This window comes from Buteo buteo, chromosome 4, assembly GCF_964188355.1.
Source record: "Buteo buteo chromosome 4, bButBut1.hap1.1, whole genome shotgun sequence".
Lineage (NCBI taxonomy): Eukaryota > Metazoa > Chordata > Aves > Accipitriformes > Accipitridae > Buteo > Buteo buteo.
In genome coordinates, this window is record NC_134174.1 from 10,913,856 (window position 1) to 10,941,603 (window position 27,748).

General features: G+C 38.1%; 1 protein-coding gene across 5 annotated transcripts in view; it reads left to right on the forward strand.

The window, feature by feature from the left end:
• CACNA2D1 (calcium voltage-gated channel auxiliary subunit alpha2delta 1) overlaps positions 1 to 27,748 on the forward strand; it is a 431,292-nt gene that overhangs the window by 76,173 nt on the left and 327,371 nt on the right. For all 5 annotated transcript variants that reach the window (XM_075024734.1, XM_075024736.1, XM_075024735.1 and 2 more), the window contains exon 3: positions 1,839 to 1,955. In XM_075024734.1, the coding sequence (XP_074880835.1) occupies positions 1,839 to 1,955 (117 nt within the window). The remainder of the gene's footprint in view (positions 1 to 1,838; positions 1,956 to 27,748) is intronic.

Sequence of the window (27,748 nt, forward strand, 5' to 3'; positions counted from 1 at the left end):
TTTTGCCAGATTTGATGGTCACTCCAATTTAGATGCTCCTCTGAAATTTCCATTCTTGATTCAAACCATCTGGATCTATGAAACTGATTTCTACTCTTGCCTTGCCTGTAGGACTGTAAGGCTCATCTGGTCACTACAGTCAATTTGACTCCGAATCCCACTGCTGACTGTGCATATTTAATGAGTTTCAGAGAAAACTGTAAGAAATTCTGTTGTGATAAGTTATAGGATAAAATGTCTTTATTTCAAATTTTGTGGACTAATTATTGGCCTATATGCCATTTCTACTATTAAGACCTGTTCTCAGGAAAAAAACCAAGAGATTTTGGGTTATACCTAAGAGAAACTTTCTGTGTGGCAATTTTGAAAATCAAGCACCTCAAAAATATCCAAACTATAATCTGAGCTCATTAAAAACTATCTTCTTTTGTAGTGGTTTTCTGCTCATGATGCACTGATTTTTCAAAATAATTACTACTATATGAAGAATTAAAGCATATTGCAATTATTCAGTTACTGGTGGAAAGGGAAGACTGTACTTCTGCAGGAAAAAAACCAAAACCCAACATGAGTGTTGTGAAATTCAAAAGTGGTGAAAGCCTATGACAGCTTATGAGACATGCCTGATAAAAATTTGCAGCTATAACTGTAGCTGTCAGAAATTTATTTGTGATAAATACCCATCAGCTACAAGCACCAGAGACATACTTTGGTGAGTTTCTTTAAGGTCTCCATAGCTTTAACCCGAGAAACCTGGCGGGGCTGGTAGACTCAATCTGGTCTGCAGTTTCTCGGTTCTTTTGTTGGATGGCAGCCAGTGCATTAGTGCTGGACCCATTCCTGCCTGTGCCTGGAATTACTCCCTGGGAGACAGCACAGCCCCCACCAGGCAGCCTTGCGGAGAGGCAGAGTACTTGAGTAAACTCAGGCCATCTGTTGGTTGCATAAATTAGTTTTCCCCTTTTGCCCATCTAGCCATAAGGCATCCACTTTTTTTTTTCTTTTTTTTTTTCCCCAAATAATGTATTTTTTCTTTATCCAGCTGTAGTAGGACAGAGATAGGCAAATGGATTTCTTGCTACTTTTTTCTTCTTTACTTGTTGTGGCTGCATGCATTTCATTGTAGTGGCTTTGTTTAACAAATCAAATTATCTCCTTCATATATGTGTTCTGCTTTGGAAACAGTTAATGGCTCCTCACCAGAGATAACCTTTATTCATGATAGAGGAGAAACACGATTATAGTTCCTTTCCCCTCTCTCCCCCATCTTTTTTCCCCTTTCGTTTTTTCTCCATTTCCCCCCCTTTTTCTTTTTTTCCCTTTTTTTCTCTTTTCTTATTTGTTTTCTTCTTCTTCCTCTCCTTTCCTCATGAATACTAACACTATAATATGAATAAATAGATAAGGGACTAAACTGATTACATTAGCATAACTTAAATGATTTACTTCAAATGGTATGTTTGTTGATCAGCATTTCAGGAAGAATTAAATTCAGCAATAACTATCAACTTCAGTCATTTTAAAGGATCTCCATTTTACTTTTCTCTTAGCACTCTGTGGGAATCAGATTCCATGGGCATTTAGCAGTTGAATAGTCTGTCAGTAGAAACAGTCAGTTTTGAAGCTTTATTAAATGATTTTTAGTGGCACCTTCTACCTCTCAGACAAAAAGGTGTAGTATTTCTTTCACAAGGCACATTTGGATTTTCCTAGCAATAGTCTTTCTGATGCTGTCCAGTAGGAACAGAGCACATCTTGATGCCTGTTCTGTCAAGTCACTTTGCTTATTTTGAATGTCTGCTGCCATTTTGATTTACTTCCATTTTTTCCTCTTGCAGATTTATTTGAAAAACAGAGATTTGTATACTGTAGAAGCCAACAACCCTCGTCAGCTAGTGGAAATTGCAGCCAGAGACATTGAAAAACTTTTGAGTAACAGGTCTAAAGCCTTGGTGGTGAGTACTAATGGGTTGGGTTTTCTATTTAGCATTATAAAAAAATCTATTTATCATTGAAACATGCTTTTATTGTTACTGTTGCTGCCTATACACTTAAGGGCAGTGTCAGCCTGATGTGTACAGGACATGACATGTAGAAGGATGGCTTGTGACTTCATTGTAGAAAATGAACTCATTAGTTCATTGGCATAGGACAGATGCTTATAATAATGACGGACAGATTAGGAACCATGGCCAAGTAACAAATCAAGTTATAAATAGATTGGAAAATATTCCTCTAAGTGACTCACATGAATGTTTATGACTTGAAGATCACTGTACTGTACAGTCAGTAGTGATCTTAGGCAAACAAGAAGTAGAGTTTTTTTTTAAAATGATTTAAAGTGATTTAAAAATAATGGTATCTTTGAAGTCATGATGTTCATTTCGGTATTATTGCTAACTACATCTGTTGATATTTGGTCTCTTCATCTTTTTAGTTACTCAGTCTTTCTTGATGGTAACAACTAATTCTCCTTCAACAAATGCAGCTGTGTGTGAATCAGATTCATTTCCATACCTATTCTATTTCTGACTTGCTAATTTAATCTGTATTTCAATCATGTTTCATATCAGCGAAGTTAATCCTGAACTATTAGTGTGAAGACCATGCTGCATTGTAACCTCACGATTCTTTGCGTTTTAAATAAGAAGTAGCTATTTCTTTAAAGTGCTTTTGCCAAGCAATCCCTTTCTCTTCTATCCCATAAGACACCAAACCTGGGTAATTGCTTTTTATGATTCCTACTCACATCAATCTGACTTGTATAAGAGTTTAGAGTGCTTTTCAGAAGATACTGACCAAACATGCACGGGGGGATCTGGATGAATTCATAAACATGCTTTTTACAGAGTAGAGCTATTAGAAATGGGTTTAAAGGATGGAACAGCAGACTGGGATTCCCTGAGCAATTACATATCCACATAGACTTGCAGATGAGTTTGGACGTGTCATTTAAAGGGAAACAGAGAAGAAAGAGGGATTAATTCACCTAACTGTAGACATCTACTCAGCTGGTTGTCCTAAGCTCCTTTTTTGTTCAGTGGAATAAAACAGGCAGTTCTCACTCAGGATTGACCTGACATGTTCTGAATCAGACTTTAAAATGGGATGAACTATAGCCCAGAAGTACTTCTGTCTTTTTCTATCAGAGGAGCCTCGATATAAATGTCTATACTGTAGGTGTGTAAAATTGGTGGAGATAAGTCCCACCCAAGCAGTCCTTTTATCAGTACAGTTTCATGCAGCTGAAGAATCAGTCTGAGAGTGAAACCGCTGCTGCATGCTATCCTGAGGACTAGCCTTCTTGTAGGCAATGAGATTTTGCTTAGTCCATTGTCTGTGCATATGTACCACAGGAGGTACTCGTTTTCCTGTCTTCTGTTCTTAGCAGGAGTTCACTCTTCCAGTTCCCATAGCTTCTGTAACATGCAACGTATATCAGTGTTACCTGGGCCAAAAGTTCTCTGCTTCAGTCAAATGAGTGGAAAAAAGATGATTTTTTTCTTTGTTTTCCGGTTTTAACTCAGTGGGCATGTGTTTATGTAGTACTCTGGGGACTTTGTATTATTAGTGCAAAATATAAATTATAAGACATTTGCAGACCTTTGTGAACATACCAGTTTTTCCACCGTTTTCCCATCAACCCATATTAGTCTGATGTTTCTAAATTATCACAGCCAAATCTTGTATTTTCTTGAGACTCAAGATTAATGTCAGGGTTTGTGTGTGTCTGTGGTAGTTTGATCTTAAAACTTTAGGAAAATCAATTAACTATTTCATGCTTGTTTTAGAAAAGATTTCAGAACAGTTTTTCTGTGAATGTGGAATAAGAAGGGTGCCTACCTCATTTTAGGCAAGTCCATGGTCACTTTTTGAAAAGGGTAATACAGTTTGGTTTCCATGATGTAAAAGAAGATTAAATTAGGGGAAGGATGTTCCTTCAGTCCAGTTGCTTTCTTTATTTTTTTTTTTTTAAAAAGAAGTCTTGTAGTCTTCAGAACTTCTCAGGTAATTTTAATTTTAAATGATCAAGTCAATGCATCTGGAAGGCAAATAAAAAGTCCTCCAGATGTATTAGTGCCTAAAGATTTATGACTTTAAAACCAATTTTATTATTTTGGGGGATGTCACTCATGATGTCTTTAAAGCTTGGGATTGCCGTTACTGCCAGTGCTGCAGTGAACGTACAATACTTATTATTTTTAGCTGCATGCCATCATTTCAGGATGCATGTCAGCAAGACTCCTGCATGACAACTTTATCAATCTTGCCACTTCATGCAGAGTGAAATTCATCCCCAAACAGGTGGAAATAACTTAGCTCCCCACACAGACTTCATACAACTGAATTTGATTTGCCATCCTTTAAATACTGATCAATGATGCTTCTCTTCAGTGTTGGAACATCTCTAAATTTTTTTTTAATTACTTTTTTTTTAATTGCCTGAGAATTTACAAACATTAATTACATGATTACAACACCTACGTAAGATCCTTTTTGCAGCAAAGTAATAGAAATGACCTATTGAAACATTCCTCTACTCCAGTTCAAGAAGGACAAAACTTTCTTACAGAGGTTGTCAGGTTTCAGATGTTTGCCTTGCTGAAACTTTCTGTGAACTTTCTGTACTTTTTATGTGCTAAATATATATATATAAATCCTAGTTTGATATATATATACAAAAATATATATGTATTTGGTAACCTACTGTGCTTTTTTTAAGCAAGTGGTATTTAATTTCTCTCTATATATTCTAGTCTGGGTTTTTTACCTTTTTTTTTACTTTTTTTTTTTTACTTTTTTTTAAAATATTTACATACATTTAAAAAAAAAAATTATCAAACCCACTTTCTTCAGAACAGCTTTCTAGGAGTGGTTGGTCATAGATGGTTCCTGAATAACTAACTTTTCCTTTTGTATCAAATGCCAGATACAGCCAAAGCCAATGCGTTAACAAATGAGTATAACCTCTCAAATAAGTAAAACTTACTTAAGGTTTTTAATATTATTTTCATTATTATTAAGTTGATTAAGCCTTTTAATATTATTTTCATTGTTTGGCTTAGCTTCCAGTTTCTGATTCAGACATTTTTCTCAACCATTATCAAGGTTAGCTGTTCTGGGGAATTCTGTTGTTGTTTCTTTAAAAAATATATTTCTCATGTATATTCATGTACCCAGGGGCTTAGTCTGACTAAAAAAAACAAAAGAGGAAAAGGCCTAAGAATCATTACTTAAGGGGAAATATACCCTTTTATTAATCTCAGTCCCAGTCAGATCTCTTTGCTGACTCATATTCTACATGGTTATTAATTTTGGATCACTTCATGTTGGTTTCTCTTATGCTATCACCTGCATCCGAACTTTTACTTTTGACTAAGAGAATTTCTTCAACTTCCATATGTATTTCTCTTAATTCTTTTTTCAAGGACTATCTTTATGCTGACATTTTGTAAGCTTTATGTAGTGAAGCTGAATTATTTATCTGAAATTTAAGTCTTCTTAAACCTGCTGGGTCACATTTTCTCTGAAATCAGGAGTGGAGTTGAATGGAACTGTTACTAATGACTGCACAGAGGGTTTTACCGTTGGGGCTAATACGACTCAAAGCGTTAATTAAGACCTGAATCCTGAAAAGAGTATGATGCAAGAGGATCATACATCCTCCAGTGATGCCACGAGGAAGGTGCCAGTGAATGACATCAACAGTGTCATTGTTCAGAGACTAGCATACCCCAGGGATGCCATGATTTTCTCTAGGCATGCTAGACAAACAATCTTTGGGCAAGGTTATAATAAGCAAATATTAGCAATGACTTTTCTAATAATAAGTTGGCTTCCCTTGAGCTGCAAGAGCACCTTTAAATGAGAAATAACTCTTGCAGTCCAAATTATTTGTGTTTTCATGCAACTTTGTGCTAGAAAACGGTCTAGCTATGACTTAAAGGTAAAATTACTTAATGGTTCTGTACGTTACACACAAAGGGCTTGAGTAACATGGAAAAGCTTTGTGATTTCATTCCTGGTTTATATGAGAAAAGGTTATAACAAAAATCTGGACAAAGATGACTTGTCCCACCATAAGGAAAAAGTCTCTTTTTATTTTTTCATGTGTATGAATTTATGCTTTAGAGAAGCTTAAAAATGGTGGTTGAAATAGGTACCTAGCTGGGGAAGGAGAAAGGGGAAAGTCCTGATCTGAACTCAGAGGGCTTTCCTAGATAGCTGTTACTAGAAAATGTTAGCCACAGAAGAAAAAGTTAGGATGAAAAGAAAATGGAGAATTTTCTAGTGAAGTGCAGTGAAGGAAGAGAGTGGTATGTGTAGTAAGGAGGGAGACAGGCAACAGCCTTATAGTCAAGGATGTCAAAGACCATCTTGCAGTAGAGCCTGTTGTTCAAATAGTGAACATTTCTTTTTTGGTTTACTGTTGTTTACTATTGCATATTTGCCTGGCCTAACCCTACGGAACACATGCTATTTCAATATTATGGAATTTCCATATGCATAGGGTATGCATAAGGTACTGCGAGGGGCAGGGAGTTGGACTCAGTGATCCTTATGGGTCCATTCCAACTTGAGATATTCCACAATTCTTTGGTATTATGGGCAATTAATATTCTGTCTCTGTGTATTTTGCTAAAAGGCAGTGTACAGACTAGCTGTGCTACCATTCAACCTGCATTTCCAGGTGTGTAATGGAAGGCAGGTGGAGGTTTCATTGAAAATGTATCCTGCAGTAACTACAAGCAAAACTCACAAAGGTTCTTGGACATTTTTCAGGCATGCAACCTTTCCAAGGATACCAACAAATAGTATGCCTACCCGTTAGGCAGTCTGGCACCTAAATTGTTCATTTTCAGTAGAAATAACCTCTGTTTTAAAGTTCCTACCCAATTCATTAATGCAATACCTTTCTAGAGCTATGAAGATCGTGCTAATAGAACATAAACTTTCAGTTCAAATGGAAACTAAGTAATTTAAACAAAAACTATTCTAAATACATGTCGTGGTTTAAGCCCAGCTGGCAACAAAGCACCACGAGGCCGCTCGCTCACTCCTCCCCACCGCCTCGGTGGGACGTGGAGGAGAAAATATAATGAAAAGCTCATGGGTCTAGACAAGGACAGGGAGGGATCACTCACCATTCATGGTTATGGGCAAAAAACAGACTCAAATTGGGGAAAAAACCAAAATCAATTTAATTTACTACCAATCAAATCAAAACAAGGATAATGGGAAGTAAACCCAAGTCTTAAAAAAACCACCTTCCCCCCACCCCTCCCTCCTTCCCAGGCTCAACTCTACTCCCGAATTCTCTCCCTCCTCCCCCTCAGCAGTGCAGGGGGATGGGGAATGTGGGTTGGGGTCAGTTCCTCACACCTTGTCTCTGCCGCTCCTTCCTCCTCAGAGGGAGGACTCCTCACTCCTCCCCTGCTCCACCCTGGGGTCCCTCCTGCGGGAGACAGTCCTCCTCAAACTTCTCCGACATGAGTCCTTCCCACGGGCTGCAGTTCCTCACAAACTTCCCCGGCGTGGATCCTTCCTGCGGGCTGACCTTCAGTCCCAGCCTGCCCCAGCACGGGCTTCCCCAGGGAGTGGCGGCCATCTTGGGGGGCATCCACCCCCTGCTCCAGCGTGGGCTGGGGGGACAGAGCCTGCCGCCTGGTCTCCCCACGGGCTGCGGGGGCAGCCCCTCCTGCCCTCCTTCCTCCCTGCCCTCGGTATCCGCAGAGGGGTTCCTCTCCCATCCCAATCCCCTCCTGGCTGCAGGTTCCCCCTCTGAAATCCGCTCTCCCAGAGGCGATACCGCCGGCGCTGACGGGCTCGGCCTGGGACGGAGCCGGGTCCGGCTCCCAGCCGGGGAACCTTCCAGCAGCTTCTCACAGGAGTATGACTTACCTTAAAGTAATATTTGATCCAGTGCTGCACACTAAATCTAAGACAGCTTCACTCTTTCGCATTGTGAAGTTGTCACCTGTGCAGCCCTTGGCCTTCCTCTGCCCACCTGAGCAGCCCATTACTCATTAGGTATCGTGGACCATCCTTAATCTTCTATGGCATGAAAATCTGCAGTTTTACCTTGCTCATTTTTTGCTGGTATATTTGAGCTGAAGAGAGTAAGCAAGTTTGGATCTCTTAGGTAATGGAAAATTAAAGTTAGGAGAGAAAATGATCAATAAAGAACACCTACTAACAGTCTTTGCAAGCACACCCTGCAGAAAATTTTGGAAACAGGAACAAAACATCCTGTTTCTTGGTTAGATAAGATCCCTTTCTGCATTCCCAAATCATTTAACTGTTGGCTACTTGTTTGTGCGATGCTTTGACATGAATCCTACTTGTCCTCCTATCCAAAATTAAGATTTATGCATATATCCCTGCAAATCTTCTTTTCCACAATGAAATATCTCTCTCTGGAAAGCCTCAGTGTCAGTACCTTGTGGTCAACACTATGGTATACGCTCACAGTGCATTTATTAATAAACTTTTCTTCCATTACTGCCCATCTTCTAAGGCAACAGCATAACCATTTGGGTAAAACAAACACTCAAGGTCCACTAAAATACATTTCACTGGTGAATGAGAGACATTCATATTTTCACTGCCAAATTCCTGCTTATTTTTTTTGCTGTGTGGTCACTTGTTTTTGCTTTTAACTATTAAACTCTTACATTAAGGTCATTCAAGGGAAGGTACTAGTCAATACCCTTGGCTGCCTGTGCTGTGTGTAGACAAAGATGTGTTACGTGCAGATTTGCACGTTATTGTCTAGATTTCTTCAGGCACGTCAATCAGAGACATCATATCTTCATTCTAGCCTTTATGCCGTGGTTTCTTCTGAAAACTGAGGAAACTGAGTTTCCATGGAAACTGAGGCACAGATTGTGTGCTAGGAGACAGGTTACTTCTACGTGCTGTTGGGAAATGTCCAAGGTGCACAACTGCATCAATGAATGAGGAGCTCAGAATGTTTACCTGCTAGTTTAGATGCAATTTCAGCACAGCTGTGCAAGTGTGTCCAGATCTCTTAGTATTTCCCTGCCTGCCTGAAATAAGGCTTCAGTGTCTCACAATACAACTGGGAAGCTTAAATAAACATGTGTTATAACATATTTTGAGATTCCTGGGCAGAGATGCTCTGCACTTTAAATAGAGTTGGGAATTTTTCTGTAGCCTGAAAGACCTGTAAAACTAAAATAAATTTTGTAGGTGTTCTTGATACTATTGGTTTTTGGAAGGGATCCAAAACTTGAGTTTTGTTTGGATGTCTAAAACCAACCTAGCATCCTTGAAAACACTCTGGGACACCTACCTTCTGGTCTGCTAATCTTAAATTGCCTATACTAACAAGATATCTTTCAACTCTTCAAAAATACTCTATAGAGAAATTTGAGTTGTCCACTCATTTAGCAGAACTTGTACTGGGCAGCTTCTCTTGCTTTTGGGCTCTGTTGGAACTCAGCCACTGGTCTCCTGAGCTCCACTAGACATTCCAAAGAAGCCTGAATAGTCACACCTAATGGCAAAATCTACCACTTCTGCAGGGTAATCTAAAGCTTAGAGCTAGTCACTCCATGAGGACTTGGGCCAGGTCTCTGAGCTGAAAATATCTGTGTACACATATGGATACATATCTAGATCTGGACACAATTGCACAGGTGTGTTGAAATTGCATCTAAACTATATTCCAGTGTGCATACTGGAAATACATATTTTTCCAGTTATCTTCTAATCTAAAAGGTAAGTAGACAAAACATTTGACCAGGGAGGAGGATCTGAAACTCTGTTCTTTTCCTTCCCACTTAAGTCCTCTGATCACAAGGCTAAAGTCCTCCAATGCATAGTAGAATCTGCAAAAATCACATTTTGATGATAACCGTTGCCCTCCACCTTCATTATCATCCCTTCAAATATGTTAAATACATTTATTGTTATTGTCAGGCTGTGAAGGCTAGAGTCCTTGCCTGTAAATTGGGTCATTCTCTGGAGGTGTAGTTTGCATCCTCCCAAAGTTGAAGGCAATCTGTGATTCTGACTTCCCTCATTATGTTGCAAATGATGATGCAGTAAACACTGTGATTTTGTCATGAGAAGACACTGCTCAACTAGGTTTTGAGTTGATGGAGCCACCTGATGTTTCCTGTTAGTTCCTTATGCACAGGTGTGATATCCCATAGAATCAACAGAGAAAGGGAGAGCTCTCAGTTTTACTGCTGAGTTATGGTAGCGTCAGAGGGTTAATCAAGATAAAATGCCTTTCCCTTCCTCTCTTTCCTAGCTAATTTTAAGAACATAAGCCTTGTTGGGAACTGATTTCACTACAAAAAGAAGCATCACTCATGTCTTGATACATTTGCTGCTATTTTCTCTTTACTTCTATTTTTTATTTTCACATGTTTCTACCCTTTTGACTTACTTGCCAGTTATAGGCAGAGTTAGAAAATTGTATTGGAAAGGGCTCAAGTTGGAGAAGCTCAGAGAAGGAAAATAGCTTGAATTCTTGTTAGTGTCCCAGCAAGCAACAGTTCCCCACAATTTGTTAGTGTTTTTTTGTTAGCAGTTATATGAGAAGCTGGCCATCATAAGGAAGTTGGTAATGGACTTTGTGTGCTGGGTTGTTTACCAAAATAATTTCAGGTCTTACTTCTAAGAAGAGGAAGTCTACATAGATGGAAAAGAGCAAATTAACTAGAGTAAATTACTGGTCAAACAGATGAATGAATGAAGTTTTGTCTATGTATGTTTTTGTGCTGTATACGCAGGTTTTATATTATGTTTCACTCTAACATGTTCATTTTCCCTTTGGAATTGTTAAGCTGTGGCTGTTCCTTTAATATTTCAAAATATTTTAGTCTTTTATTTTAAATTTTCATTTCAAGCTGGAGGTGGCTCTTCAGCTACAGGAGAAGACATTTAGTGAAAAGATTACACGAAGTGTGTACCAGCATCACAACCAAATGGCTTTAATTGTGCCAGTGTTCTACCAGAAAAATACTGGAAAAATACAAATAAAATAAACTTTTCTCTGTATAAGGACTGTATGATCATGCATACCATATGTTTTTACATGACAGTATGTCTTGGTTCTTTAAGTCTTCTCCATTATATATTTGGTAGAATTTTACAGAGTTAGGAATCTAGGTCTATTTATATGTTTACTTTTTATATCTCCCATCAATTCTCTACATACTGAGTAACTCACCGAGATGGAAAATTTCTGAATTTTATTTCTGGATGCTTCCTGCAAGTATTCAGAATAGACATTGTCATCTCCTTTTTGCAGCATTAGAATTAGATTTGAGTCCATCACTAGAGCTGGTCCAACTACAAGAAATAGCTACTTCAGATATGGCAGGAACTTTGCAGGTGGGTTTAAGACTGATACAGCACTTCTTTTAAAACTACCTTCACTGGAAATTTGCACACTAGCAAAAAGGGTTTTATATATGCTTTTTTAGACTAAAATACTGAGTCTGCTAGCCTGTATGAACTTTCCTTGAATCTCCAGATGTAAATGTAGCCTATTCTGAAAGTCAGTTGTAGTTGCTGAATCAAATGTGTTTTGGAATGACAGCTAGCAAGATGTGACACTTGTGAAGTCAAACATTTGTCAGCTTGTCCACATGTCAGATGTTTGAATTTGTTTTCACTTGTCTTGCCTTGAGTCTTATTTTATTAACCAAAATCCAGGTTGTATAGATGCAACATTATGCCTCAGAGGATAGATTCACATAACTCACATACCTTGCAAGGCATCATAAAAGTCTGGAAAAATAAATCAGAGGGCTTGCAATGAAAGTTCTTACAAATATTGCCTGTTTCTGTGTTTTTTCTTTCCACAGTTTACTTGATTTTCCTTCTGCAGATCTTGTATTCTTGTTGACAGATAAAGAGGGGGTCGTCTCTCCCACTTCCCATATTCTTATAGATAGCCATGAGTCATCATTTTGATTTTTGTGGACCTGAACTGTATGTAGTGCTGAAATAGCATCTAGTAAGCTAGCTTAGAGAGACACCTGCTGAATCTTTGTCCTGCTAGCACAGTGTATTGCAGTTAGAGCTTCTAAGTGTGACTGAGATGATGAAAGCTAAAAAAAACTTATGGCAAATAATATTATTGGATGATCAGCTTCACAATTTAGCTTTTCTTTCTCCTTACACAGTAGGTTGTCACTGATAGCATAGCTTCTTTGTTGCTTTCACATTTGGTATGGAGAAAAATAAGGAGCACCGATAACTGTAGTAGTTCTTTCCCATTCAGTCCCCTTTATATATTCATTTGAGCAAATACCCTTACAAAATAAATGGCCGTGGCTAATTTTCCAGGGGTTGTGGTGTTGTTTTCTAAACTCCCTGTGGGGGATTCTTCATGTGTTTGTTATAAGCAGGCTTCTTTGTCTAGGTTTATGGATACTGAAATTTCATTTGTGCAAGATGTTCTGCAGGTGCATAGCCTCATTAAAGTGAGCATTACCCAAAGCTAGGGGGCTGATGTAGCAGCTGTGAAAGGTGAAATCTTGCTCCAAATAGCTCTTTCGGTTTCCTTTGGTTATAAAGTTACTTTTTCAGCTTCAGAAGCTCAGATTTAAAAAGAAAACAATGCAACCCAAACCTCTATAGTTGCTTTTCTTGGATTTGTCCCAGTTTTTGTCTCCAGGGCTTTGCTACCCTTCTTAGCTGGAGCTTACCCCTCAGGCAGCTGCTTCTCCTGCAGATATTTTTGTTTTCCTTGTATGTGCTTCTGCCTGATAGGCAAAGAGAACTATTTTTTTTTTCTTATTTATTGGTCTGATGACTTCCGTTCAGATTGTCTGCCCAAGAAACAAATTGATGCATTTATTGGTGTAAGACTGGTCTCCACTGTAGCTAGTTGGAAATTTTACAGAAGAATGATTTTCCATGGTAAAACATGCATTTTTCAAAATCACAATATTTCATGCTAGTAGTTTAATTTGCTCAAATTTGTCTGGTTTAATGGAAGGTTACCTATCTAAACAGACTGAAAAAGAATATAGGAGTTCTTGAGCATTGCAAGTGTTGGCTTCCATACTCTAATGCTGTTTAGCCAACCCTCCCAAGACTCCTAATCTTTCCTTCAGTCACAAAGTTTACTTTTTGAACCCCAACAAAATAGAATTTTAAAGTTTTAAGATCTGTGAAATGAAAAGTCCACTTATTTGCTGAAAGCTCTATTAAACATTACAGAGAAGAACCAAATGTAAGTGGTGTTTTCAGTGGTCCAAACTTGGAAACACAAGTTATAAATAAACTGTTGTACAGTAGTCGTGTATTGTACACAACCCTCTCAGCCTAGATTCTGCCTTTATGAGGCCTTTTTTTCCAGGTCTTGGATAATTTTGGGACTCTTTCCTGACATCTTCTGTTGTCTTTCAGTATCTTTTCTTTAAGAGCATTGATACCTGACTGTATGCATGATGCCAGTATTTGTGTCAGTGCAATGCTTTGTACCCTTTGTTTCTCTTCTGCATTCCCCATATTAAAAGTTCTAATTAGACTGTGTTACTATAGCATCACACTAAGTCATGTTGAATTGTTCACCCGCTTCACCCTGTAAATACTTTTCAAGGTACCTGTGTCCAAGACACAGTCATTGTTTTCTAAATATGCTATGAAATCTGTAAATTCCAGGTTCTATTTCTAATGATATATTCAACTGTATTAAAACGCATTGTCTTTGAATGAGACCATTTCAGCCTGTGTGTTCTAGACTACTTTGTATAATAGTTGTATAGTAAATAATAAGGAGGGTTTCTGCAAAGTAGGTCTTCATACCATAGTCCAGCTGACACATAGTGTTTCCACAGGTTTCTTTAACCAGTGATGACTTTGAGGAAATGTTGCTTCCCATACTTCTAACAGCCTTGAAAGTCAATGTTGTAACAAAGATGACTACTTTTTTTTGCTAGACAGAATGCATTAGCAATATAAACACTTTTAAAAAATGACAGGAGATTTGTTTCATTTTTATCTTAATTAAAAAAATGGTATATGACAACTCTTTTGAATTGCAATATTTTTTCTCTAAGAATTTTAGAGACTTTTTTCTCAAAACTTTTGAATTATAATTCAGTTCAATTTGCATTTCAGAGGGCAAAATTAAAGCACAAATGCAGGTGAAAGCTAGATTATTTTAAACAGAACCCTTCCTAATAGTTATGTACAAAATTGCCAAGGACTTTTGGGTCACCAGGCTTGCCGTTTCACTGCTCTGTGCTTATGGCAATGTTCACTTTGATAATCAATGTGTAATGTGGGAAACAGACCGTTTGGGGCAAGGCAGAGATTTTATAAGGGAACAGCAGAAAGAAGCATCTGACATGCCTCTGTTTTTCTGTGCCTTTGTCGCACGTTCATCTTCCTTGTTGCTCTTTTTCCTTCCTTCCCTGCAGTAGGTATGTGGAAGGGAGAAATTACAGATTTATCAAGGCTCTGTTCTGCATTGAATGGGGTTGATGATACTTGGTACTGTTTAAGTGAAATGAAATTTATTCATTAAAGTAGAACCATTGTGGTTTCCTGCTAGCTGAAGTTGCAAGTTACATTTATCACCATTTTCAAGGTCCACAAAGATTTTTTTTTTCCCTCCACCAAAATACTAAGACCTCATTTTTTTAGTGGGAGTGGTAACTGAAGCTAGGGGGTAGTCTATGGGATAAGAGCACAGGAAATGCCCGGCTGGGTTGAGGTAGCCTGTGTAGTCAGTATTCTGCCCTTATGTTGGCACGGGGAGATGCTGGGTAAGAGCACATACAAGCCTGGCTAGTATCTGTGGTCCACTATGCATTTAATCCCTCAGTGTTCACAGGTTTTGGATTAGAAATTTCAAAGAGGGTGTCTCTGCCTGCTCCCTTCAGTGTCTGTTAGTGAACTTACCCATTAATTTGCCTAGCCCCTAACCTGCCTGAACTATCTGCCGCCATGACATCCTGTAGTAAATGGTTCCAAGGCCTCGCTAGTTATGGGTAAAAAAGTATCTGTTCTAAACTGATCTCTGACTAGTTGCAGTGAGTCCTTCCTGGTCCAGTGTTGCCAGATTTGGTGTACCACAGTTTTGGCATTTGGTATATAACTTCAGCCGTATCAGCTGTCAGCCTTCTTGTCTACCAGAAAGAGTCCTAGCTTTTCTAGTCTCTCCTTGGCATGCTATCTTACAGGGAATGCATGACTGTTTTATAGCAGCTACCTCCAGCCTATTAATAATTTTATATAAGTATTTGGAAGAGGAGAGGCTTAGGTACAGTGCAGGAGGTTCTTCTACCATGTCTTGGGTGCCTGCATCATGCTCCAGGTCCTCTTCTAGAACATGACTGAGAATAGAATAGAATAGGGCATTCATCTTTCAGCACATGATTTCCCTCATTTCTTTTCTGACTTCAGGCCTAAGATCAGATCATGACAAAATGCTCAGATGCTGCAACTACATGTGTAGTGGTAGGTTTCAGACAAGCGCTTCTCAACAAGAAAAAACAACAGTAAATCACTACCAGCCAGACAAAATATTTTAAATAAAAAAATAAAAGAAATTCAGATCTAAATAAATGTTATCCAAATCCAAAGTGTTTTAATTATTTAATTACTTTAATTACTCTGGAAGATAAGTGTACTTAAATCTCTTTTTTTTTTCCCTAATGAGAAATTGAAATACTTTGCTACAGTGAAACTGCTCATTTTCTCCAGAGTTTTTTCCACCTTTTTCTTGGTCAAATTTTAGTGAGATTGATCTGAATGCAATAAATTGTTACTGTGGAGCCAGAGTAAGATTAAATTTAAAAATGCCAGTTTTGACTGATGAAATATGTACGTGTATCGGACTAACTTTCAACTTTAGTCGAACTCTTGCTGCAATAAGGACCTATTGAATTGCAGAATGGACATCAGAATCTGCTTTTAAACCCATTTCAGAGTCTTGTTCTTTGCACAAATAAAAGATAATACCCCACATTTGGGTTAGTTGCTGGTCATGTAATTTGGTAAATTAACATTCAACAATGAGTAGTTGAATAGTCTTTTCTTTCAAACAGTCTTCCTAATTTTTTTTTGCTTTCTGTAAAGGATTGTTTTCTGAGTGTTATGGTAGCCATCAACAGTGTGGCCATAATGCTTATTATATAGTTGCAGTATCCTTAAATGCACTGTAGGACTGGATGACAGTATGGGTTCAGTAGTGTAACAAATAGTTTCCTGGAATATTTGAGTTTTTCCTCAAGCATTCTGGTAGCATGCTTTGTGCCAGTATTTCAGGTGTGCAGCTAATTGGGACCCTCGGGAAAGAATGCAGGTAGATCTGGGGCTCTTCCAAGTAAGCTTCAAAGGAATCAGATCAGCAGGGTTTGAATCCTTGGAAACAGCTTGCTGCAGAGCTAGTTAAGAAGAAATACTGAATTTCTGTCTTCATGAAACTATGAAGCAGATTCAGCTAGTGTGTTCACATGGCATCTTTCTTTCATAGGTTTTTCTTCTTTACCAGTTAAATGTGTCCACCTGCCACCTTTATCACACCTTTCAGGTTTTCTAGTGGAATTTCCATGTTAAAACTTTCCTTAAGAGAGCTCCTGTCAGGTTTCTTTGCAACACTGACTTTTGATGTACTTGTTAGTACAAAAGGCAAAATTCCCCAGGAATGCAGAAATTTCCTTGCACCACAAGTCTCTGTGGAAAAGCTGAGAAAGCAGGATATGCTGAAGGAAAGCAGTGTAATAAACTGCTTTGTGCTATTTCCTGAAGGTCTAGATTGCAATTTCTAAATTTCTGTGATCCAACTTTAAATTTGCTGATAAACAAATGTAAGCCTCACCTGCAAAAAGCTTTTTATTAATCAGTAGAGGCTGAGGTACTTCACATGTTTTTTATGTTAATCTTTTTGCTGAATTAAAAGATTCACTTTGATGGGGAAGCTTCAAGAAACAAGATGATGACAAATTTTATGATGTGTCAATGTGATGAATATTTGGTTTCTTCAAAGTCCAAGGGCTGTCCGGGAACATTTTTCACTCCCTTTTATGCAGCTGCTTAGCAGATACAAATTGATGCTCTTCAACTAGATTCCTAAAGGGCTCAGATTTACTATATATTTGGATTTGATTTATGAACTCACATGGAGGTGGAAGTGGTCCCCCATGGTCTGTCTACAAACATCTTTACATGTCTGATCCTAGTGTTCAGAGGGAAGGAGACTCTTGTTGCACTAGCTCCAAAGACTGAAAAGTCTGCAAAGTCTGCCTGATTTTAACACACCTGGCTGTCCTGGTGGAATTAGAAACATGGAGTCACCCACGTCTAAATTCTACCTTTGGCATATGGACATGAGACGAGCACAGCTGAAGGACAGATATATACATGCTAAGCACAAGATGTCTTACATAGATGCAACTAAAATCCTCTGTCTGGAGCATTGCCAGTTGGGTCAATGTTGCAAGATGACACCTTAATTTCCTTGGGATCAGAGACTGAAATCTTCTACCTAGGATTGGTAGCTACAGAGATGTTGAGGGTTGTGGGTTTTGTTTTTGTTGTTGTTGTTGTTGTTTGTGTTGTTTTTTTGGTAAGTGTTTCTTTTTTAATATGTTTGGAAGAAGATTCCATAACTCAAATGGCTGTCTAGAAAATTACAGATCTGAGATCAAATTAATCTTCAGTCTAAGAAGGTTTATGTATGTCTCCCACCCCCCAAAAGAGTGCTCTGATCACTTAAATTGCAAGCTAGACTGAACAGAAATATACTATTCTTCCTTGGTTATACCTCCATCGTAGCAGTGCTGAGCCACTGTGTGAGGAATGGAGGATTCATGGAACCGGGAGGGAGGATAACACAGGAGGGCTTGGATCTTAGTTTTTGTAGCACTCAGCTAGGTGAGAGTAAAATCTTTTCCCATTGGTCTTTGTATAAATTTAAACATCATCACCATCTTCTTTACATTGCAAGACGTCTCAAAAAACTATGGCAGTTGGTCAGAACATGTGCTAGGCATGACACCTCTGAATTAAGCACTGTAGATGGGTATTTGGAGTGTAAGTGGTTGCTCTGGCACTTCTGCTAATGGCCAAAAGTCAGACATCCAGTTACCTAGGCAAACCTCTGCTCACATTCTCTGAACCTTTGATGCCAGCAAAGTTAGTAACTAAGGTTTTTTTCTAATTAGTGTTTTCTGGCTACATTCTCCTTAGTCTTGTTCTAGGCTCTTAATTTCTTTTTTTTTTAAATATTATTTTATTTTTGCCCTTTCTAAATTGTGTCTTTCATACTTTCCACACTGTATTTACGAAATTCTGCTAATACTTTGCAAACACAACACCGGTCAGTTTAGTCTTCCAAGTTGATGGACATGATTTTTGTCAAACAAAATCACCATCAGTAGAAGATGTAGAGCACCAGTTCCCAAGGGAGAGGAATGAATCCACAAGTATGTTTCAACAGTTTACATTGGATTGTGACTGCCAGAGAAATTCATTTAATATTAATTTTCAAAATAGTTTAAAAAATTAGTATTGATTTGGAAGTGGTCTCACAAATAGAAATCATTTAGAAGCCACTGTTACAGGTGAGTACCGAATGTAACACATGCAGACAAAGTGTGGTGATGTCTAGTTTAGCTATGAGAAAATACTATTTTTGTGTAACGGTTCTTTTATGGACTGTGCCTTCCATAACAAAGCAGTTAGAATTCCTAGTGGGGGTTTGGGTGTTTTGGTTGGTTGGTTTGCTTGGGTTTTGTTGTTTTTTTGTTTCGTTTTTTGTTTGGTTTGTTTGTTTTCTTTCTTTGTTTTATTTTATTTTGTTTATTTCTTTCATTTTTTTTCTTTTTGGGCCAGCATCAAATTAATTCCTTACAAGCTGATAGAAATGCATTGTGTGAGTTTTTAACACCTTGCCTACATTTAGTTAAAAGTGACATCATTAACCTATTTCAAGTTTTTAATTTTTTTAATAACAAGGTAAGTACTGCTGGTCTTAAGGTTCAGCACACCCTGAGACAAAGATTGCTTTTTTAATAGAATTGTTTGGGGATTTAATGTATTTTTAATTCACTATTTCTTATTAAAACTTCAATCACCCACCACTTGATTGTAATTAAAACTGCCCCTAGGCAATAAATTTTGTTCTATGCAAATATGACAGGTATAATTATGGAAAATCTAATTGTTCATATATTGCTACTTTTCATGTGGTGTTAAAATAAGTGATGAAGTAATTAGATTTTTTTTTCCCATTAAATACTAGAACAAACCAAAACAACAGAGTTTGTACTTTTCCTTGAGCCTGGGTCCGTATCCTGACTCCATGAATTCCGAAATTGTCTCCAGACCAAAGATAGAAAGTTGTTGATTTGCACCTTGTTCAATTAGTGCAGGGAAAAATGTTTCTGTGCAGTGGTGGGCTTACAAGGGCATGCAGCATGACGAAGAGGGAAGGGAGCTGGATCCCCTCCTGGAGTAACGTGGTCAGTACAGTGTTCAGTGAGTCAAATGTCAAATGGGACAGTGGCGTTCCCCTCTAGATTCCTCCATTAACATCTTCATTACATCGAGCTCTGACGTTGCTAAGGAAATATATGTATTTCTTTACATATAGTTAACAAACCTGAAATTCATCAGTGGTTATGTTTCAAGAGTACTTCCTCAAATATTTCTGTGGTGTGACCTGTTCCAGATCTCAGCAGGTTGCACCTTCACTATGAAGGGGATTTCCTCCCCCCCACACACCAAGAAGCTAGCAGGGAACACTTGCCAAAATGAAAGAGATCACGATGATGCTTCAGGTCTTGCTCTCTTGTACAGAAAAACCTTATATAACCCTTCAGCTTCAATTTTTGCTTGCACGCTGGCTATGGCCAGGTTTCTTCTCCTTTGCTCTTTATGCTGTCTCCAAGTTGGTTTGTGTTACAGCAGCATTGACTCACTAATGCTCAGTCCAGTGTAAAGTACTAAACAGACAGCCTCTGCTGCTAAATTCAGTGGCTATTCCCCAAGTACCTTGTCTGAGTCAGAGCGCTGTGGAGCAATAATTTTGTTTTTGCTGGATGTGTTTGGGCGGATGATGCAGGAGTGGGCGGCTGTAATGCTCTTGTTGCTGAGCAGGCAGTGAGCAATCCCCCTTGACGTTTGTTCTGGCTTCCCCCCCCCCCCCCCCCATCTTTTTTTATTTTAAGAGTTTACATGTCTTCTGGAGTTGTCAGGATGTATTTATGTTTAACCAGGTCTTTAAAAAAATTAATGTGAATGAACAGAAAATGCTAGAGGAGCAGGTTTACCTGTTCCCAAGGTGATAAAAGCAGATTGAGTTGAAATCCTAGGGGTGAATATTTCCAGGTAGATTTCAAACAGAATCAGCCTTTAGCGACATAGAAGATACTGACGTGGTAAACCATGCGGTCCCGCCAGGCACTTCCTCAGCATTTCCAAACCATGTTCTCTTCCACAGCATTAATGCCATGCCAGAATTTCCACCAGATCAGCAGAGGAGTCCTTCCCTCCTGGCCCCCCAACTATCCTCTTTTTTTCTTTTTTCCCTCAAAGCCTGTATATATTATAAAGGCTATATGCCAGGAGAAGTAATAACTGAAGAGCATCTTAAGGACATTCCTTTCATGAGCAATGGAGAGGAATGGAAGTTGAGGGACTAGTCCATGGCATTTTGCAATTCTAGGAAGAGTATTTCATCTCATGACACATTTCATGGGCTTCAACTCCTTGTAAAAAGATGGTAACATATCTAAATGTGGTCCTGTCTTATGTGTACTAAAACTTTGAAAATATTATGTATAAATCTATGCCTGTAATGGAAGTACACTGTAGTAACTTCAAATTTAAGGCTATAATCTGAAAAAGTTTTCATTAAGAATATATTTCTGGTTTTTCTCCACAAGTAGAAATCCAGACGGTGTAATTTTACCCTCAATTATCATTATCTATGCCTTCTGATTTTTCTGTATATTTTCTCTGTACCCTGTGTATTACAAGCTCAACTTTCAATATGCATCTTATTTTTAGGTTATCATTTTCTAAAGCCAATGCTTGCTACAGCAAGTCTTTGCATTTACTAAGAATATGCTAAAGAGGTGACTACAGCGGTTGAAAATGAGGAAAAATTAATGTTACAAAGTGCAAACTATGGTGTAGCTTAACTATAATCATGTGCCACTGTAGTTGGGAGAGTGGAGCATAGGTAATGTTATAAGGTGTTTTAGCTTTTTGATTTCATGGTTTTAACCTTTTAATGAAGTATGTTATGTTTTTAACTGTTCTAATATTTCATAAAAGGGCTTTCTGTATATGCAATAGATTCACATAAGATACATATTTGCATAGATAATCATTGCTGTGTTGTAGGCAAAGCTTATGGCTGCAGGCTACATTCCTGATTTTGTGCAAAATTAAGCATGGATTTAGTATTAAGCGTGTAATAGTATTACTGACATTTTTTTCCTTGAATCAAAGTGTATAGTATGACTTGGAATTAAAAAAATGTAAAAATATTGTAATAGTGAATATAATAATAAACAGAATGGAAACATTGAATAGAATTATATTCATGTGGTGCAAAGAAACGATGCATCGTCTGGTTTATCCTAGACTTAGGACTTCCACTAGTTTCTCACTGAAATATTATGTTAAACAGGCACAATATTTCTAACTGTGTATGTCTGCCTGCAATTTGAGTATTTCCTGCTTAGGAGTACTATTCACCTTGTTTAGCTATACTTATGAAATTTAGGTTAAGCTACTGCAAAGACTCGTCACGTAGGAGACCCCTTTGGTTTTAGTGTTAAGGATTTGGTATTTTCCTACTCAGTGATCTTGAAAGCAGGTGGGGATGTTTTGTATATAAATATTAGTGCTATTCAGAATTGTCTTTGCTATTATTACAAAATTCCACTCTCAGGATAAGGGAGGGATAGCGGTATGACACATATCCTTGCTGCAGTCAGGCTTTCTACACTGATATTAAAGGAGTTTACATGGGGTGGATCTAGTGCTACTTTAGTCTTGTCAGATTGTCTGGACCTAAACTGAACTAGTGTTTCAGAATTGCATATATATATATATAAAACACACATTCTTTAGAACAGGTTTGAGCTTTGGAGGCTTGCATAAGTTGCTATAAAAAGCGCATCAACTTTGTGCTTCTCTACTCGTAGCCACATGACAACACAACACTGTGCTTTTTTTTTTTTTTTTTTTTTTCTCAGTACTACAGCTGTGTCAACTATTGGCCATGGATTAGAATTTGTAGGAAGGACATGAAGTGGCAGAGATGTGGGAACGAGATGTGCTTTTGCAGGATGCTTGACTACATGCTCTGATTTATTATTTAGCTGTGAGCTATGTTTGGTTCAGCAGGGGAGCTTTTCTTCCTGCAGTTCCATTGAGATCTCTGTATGTCAGGTTACTCTTGTGCAGTGACTTAGACATTGTTCCTACTCTCATGCTACTGCTGCAAGCTTTCAACAGAATGTATTTTCACAGTGGCCTCAATGCTTAGAAAAGACTATTTTACACTTGTTTCTATACTTCTGATACTCAGCATGTTCACACAAACATTAAACTTCTAATTGCTTCTTTACTGACAACCCTTTGTCAGCTTGGAAACTACAGAATTCCATTCTGTTATGTAGAATTAAATTAATGATAGTAAATAGCTGCATAATTAGAAGCTCTCTTAGCATGTCAGAGTAAACTCCCATCTTTTCAAATTGCATCTAATCTCAGCAAAGATTTCTGGTATCTTTTTGATGTATTTGAGTAAGGAACAGGCAAGCAAGTGGGGAAGGTGATAAATGTTGATGGAACAAAGTTTTCATTTGGTTCCAGTAAGCAGGGTGTTTGGATGGAGTGATGTTTATATCAACATGTACTAGAGATTTTTGCATCTGCGAAAGTCTCCTATGTTATGAATAAAAACTATAATAGTAATCTAGCTAACTTTGTAAGTCACTTAATGCAAGGGAAAATACTGTTGTCTGAAAAGGATAGACATAGAAATACAAATTTTAAAAAATATTGAAGTTAAACTTTTTTTGATCTGCAGTGAGAGATGTTGCAATATCTACTCTTTATAATAATGCAATAAAAGTCTAGGCTCTGATATTTTTCCAAGCAATTTTTTTATCTGCAGTTGTAATGGCCATGATAAAAATGGAACACTACGGTAAAAGCCATCGGGAAACATTTGTGATCAGCAAATAAATTCCATAGGCAAGGGCTTGGCAATTGCTTAGAAACTGTCTGTAGCTGGTTTTTCAGCCCCACAAGAAGTTTTGTGAGGAAGTATTTCACAGCAGCCCACAGCGTATGAAAGGTAGGGGACTCAGATAACCCGACAAAGATAGGAAGATTACAGATACTTTTCAATTTTTCACAGGCTTTCAAAATGAAGACTGATACGCCAACTGTGTCAGTACTTGTGCTCCCGCTGAACCATTGCTGTGTCATGGAGTCCAAGTGAACTGCATGTTATATATATATTGCCTTTGCAATACATTTTAGAGCTGCATGCAAGAAAGTATAAATCCCTGACACAAGATATGCCAGTAACAGGTTCATTTTTACAGCATTCCCCGTAAGCTATCCTTGAGGTCACTTTGTTTATACTATCTATCAAACGCTGAATACAAAATGAAAAAACGATGGTATATGATTTGTTTTGCTTAAATTAAGCTTTGTAAAAGGAAGCTGTCTAGTCTAAGCTAGGAATGTAGGCTTCCTCTGTGCCTGCTGGAAAATAGTCACTGCCAGAGTGAAGTGGAGGATTCATTTCACTCTCTTTCAGTCCCTTCAGTGCTATTGCCTCTTCTGCAGCAGAGAAAAACATATGATCCTTTTAAATTTCTTTACAATTTAGCTCCTTCTTGCTCATCTACCTTGTGGATTTTTGTTTTTAATGCCAGCAGTGACCTGCAACGTTTTTGCACCTCCTGCAAGCCCTTATTCTCTTTGAAAGCTCAAGCTCTGATATGTTCAAGTATAAATACTAATTATCTCATGTATTTGACAGATTCTCCAAATTGACAAACATTTAAAAATGGAACAGATAGAAACAGCAGGCTTCTGTCTGACCTGCAAAACACAGTATTAGTTTTCATTAGTATCTTGATAGGCAGTGGGCATCATTTATACCTATGTAACCTCCCTAGACTCAATAGGTTTTCCATAATTATATTTTCCCCTGTCAATTGAGAATCAAAGCTGTAAAATCCTGTCTGTCGGATATCAATTTTGTCACTGGCAGAACCAAAGGAAGCGTTCTCTCATGTTATTCCTCATTCACTAATAAAGATGGTGCCAATTACAATGGATCAGGTTCTCATCTGTTGTTGGCTCAACTTGAATGTGCTACTTTTGTGTAGGTCTGGCTCAAGGCACTTTTATGATGAGATCTTTGGACAACCTGGGAGGTTTTTTTGTATTTATTTATACCAGCCACTGAGGTGAATTTAGGAGGCTGAAAAAGGTAGCTCAAATCTGGTCAACTTCCCTGTAAGCTGCCAAAGTGTTGAAGAATGATGGAGAATGGGGAGGCTGATTTCATAGAGTAGGATTTCATTCTGAAATCCCTTACACATCATTTTCAGGGAATCTTCATGTAAGAGGACTCACTTGTAGAGGCTGAAAAGAAGGGCCAAAAGCCATTTACCAAGATGGAACAGTTAGATATGCAAGAAGTTACAGAATGGAGTTTTTAAAGCATGGAAGAAAATTAGGCCCCTAATGCCCTCGTTTTCAGTTGGAGGATGGCATACAAGCTCTTCTTATGCTTGTGTATATATCACCAGATGTTTATCTTCAGAATCAGAAATCTTGGCAATCCGACCCAAGCTGCCTCCCAGTAAGCAGTTCTGGTCCCAAAGCATGGAGAGTTTATTCCCATATCAGAAATACTAACAATTTGTAAGTAAGTGCATGTTAATTAAGTGCATGGAGCCACTGGACATACCCACTGGTACTACTGTGCTATCATTTGAGAGGCAGGGTTAACTGCTGCTGAGGATTTTGATTTTCAATCCTCTCTGACCTTGACTTGTTTTACCATGTGGGCAGTGCAGGGAAACATATTGAACAGATTTTGGTTTGAAAAGGAAACAGACAACCAGATGACAAAAATGCACACACAAACACAAGCACAGAGCATTCAGCTGAGATTCAGCTATTTGAATTGGAAGGAATGAAAACATCTATGGGGCAACCACAGCAATGACCACATCATTTTGTTAAGGAAAAAAAAAAGTAAATTCTGTCTGGATCTGCCTGCATGATAGGAACTTAGCTAATAACAAATCAAGCTCTTTAAATGTGCCACGGGCCATCTAGCTATGGCAGAGACGAAGGAGATGGGGGAAGGCTGCACTGCCATACACTAATTGATTTGCATGTCAGTCCCTGGGGTGTTGCTCTTGAGGCCATGTTCTGGAAGTCAAAAAAAAATGTATCTATGATAATTGTGAGTGTCCTCAGATGAAGGTGGTGCTTTAGTGAAAAAGGAAAAAAACAGTGTGTAAAGGACAGCCTTAATAAGTAGCAAATGAGTTGTAAATTAGCTGACACTTTGTTGGTTTTGTCCTTCTCCCTGTTAGCCAGGCTGTGACTGCTATCTCCCTGTGGTTCCCTGTGAGCTGGACATGCTGTTCTGCACTGTGACACCTGTAGATTGGTCAGACTGCTCCAAATTAGCCTAAGGGACATCATGTCATCCTTCTTGTTTGGAGGGAGGGGAGGCAGGGTTGATCTCCATGTTCAAAACCAGAGCAAAGCAAGTATTTTAGCTGATTTTTTCCCCTGATGTTTTTCTCTCTTTTCTTTCTTTCTTTTTCTCCTCTGTTTTGGTTTTGTTTTGGGTGCTTCTGCTGGCTCTGATAACACACAAATGGATATTCTCCAGCCTGAGGACTGCATTTCTGTCCTACACCATTTGTATTTTTCAGATTGCCCAAAATAACTTTACAGAGTGGATATGGGGGAAAAATTAAGTTAATTTTATCATTTGGATGTTTCTCTTTATTTTAGAGAATAGAGAGGAGAAATGTCATGTTCCCCTAAATGTGGACACAGGTTATTTTTTTCCCCGTGTCTAGTATGACTTTATAAAATGATGTATTGTGGAGGAGGAACAATATTTTCACTCCTGTGAAAATGACATCGAATGATTTCTGTGGTTTCTGAAAGCCCTTAATACCACAAGCTGCTAATTGATTAAAAAAAATCAAAGTTGTTATCGCTGCAGCAATTTGTGTTTACTTTTCACAATCTTATATAAAAGTGAAAACCTTGAATGTTGCTTAATTGAAGCAAAGATCTGGGTTCTGGGAAAAAACAGGCCTTTACAACAACACCAGAGACCTTCAGCTAATTCGTTTACCTTCTGTTCATGGGAGTCAAGGAGCAGCATTATCATTAAAAGGATGAAGTGCATTCAGACAATTAAAACAACAGTAAGATGCTAATTAAAGAAATTACAGAAAAATATCATGCTGTGTCATTTTGTTCTATAGAGGAATTTAACCTGTAGTCCTTTTTACAAAAGTAAAAATCACACAAGAGATTTATTTTGTTAACATCAGATCTTAGTAAATAGAGAATCCTGTAGCAGAATTACAGAACACCTGATCCTTACACAACAGTGGTTTTATATGTCATTGTCAATTTAAATATAATTAAAATTTGTCTCAGGGGTCTGCAAACTGCTGTAAAGGGAGAGAAGACACACAAAAGAGAAGCCAGAAACACGGACTGAAAACAAAGAGGAAACTACACAAGAAGATAAACAGCAGAGGTGGATTCAGGTAGAAGCAACAGTTAATTGCTGTGCAAGGAGAGCAAGATGAGACTTGAAATAGGCAAGGTCAATCCAAAAAGATGAAAGAAAAAGAAGAAAACACAGTAGAAATTGATTATTTTGTTCATGTTCATAGTTCTCTTGATCCTCATGTTCTGTCTTTTATAATTGATCAGTAAATGATTCTTTATTAACTTTTCATTACAGGTATGAAGATTTTATGATTAGGTTTGGGATCTTGAGCTTGGAAGGAAAGCAGACTCAGGCCTGTGTCTATAAATCTTAGTGAGATGGGCTTGAGATGGGTGAGAACAGACTACAAAGTAATTTCTGTTGTGATGTGGGGGAGAGGACTTGGTGATGTTTTACCTGCAGAGTAGCAACCGACAGATTTCTGAAGACTGCAGAACAGAACGTGTGAACGGCAACAGTGAACAGTTGAAAATCTGGTATCAACAAACTGGCACCCTAATAAGATCTCATCTTGCTCTATTTCTCTCCACTGCTTGCAAAGTTTGAGTAGACAGCAAGCTCACATGCAGACATCTGTACATCAGAAAGACAAGGGGGCACATAATATGCTGGTCGACTTGACTGATGTCGTCTTCATGGTGGAGGGCGGAAGGATCGGGAAATTACGTGTTTCCTGTTGGCATAGAGTAGATATTCTCTGTATTGGTGGTTCTCCATCAGAAATTGAGGAAGAAACTCAGTTTTATACCCTTTAGGTTATGGATTTCTTATTTAGTTTGCCACAATTTGATAAAATTAAACACTAAATCTAACTGAATTTATTCTGAATACAGACCAAAACCTAAATCTGTCATGAAAAGAGACAAAATAAGTGGCATGGCAGTACTTAATTGGTAGAACAGTAAATCTCATTAACAGTGAGGGAGCCTTTAGCACATTAGTTTTTGAGCCCTTTAACAACAGACATCAGACACCCAGCAAGCT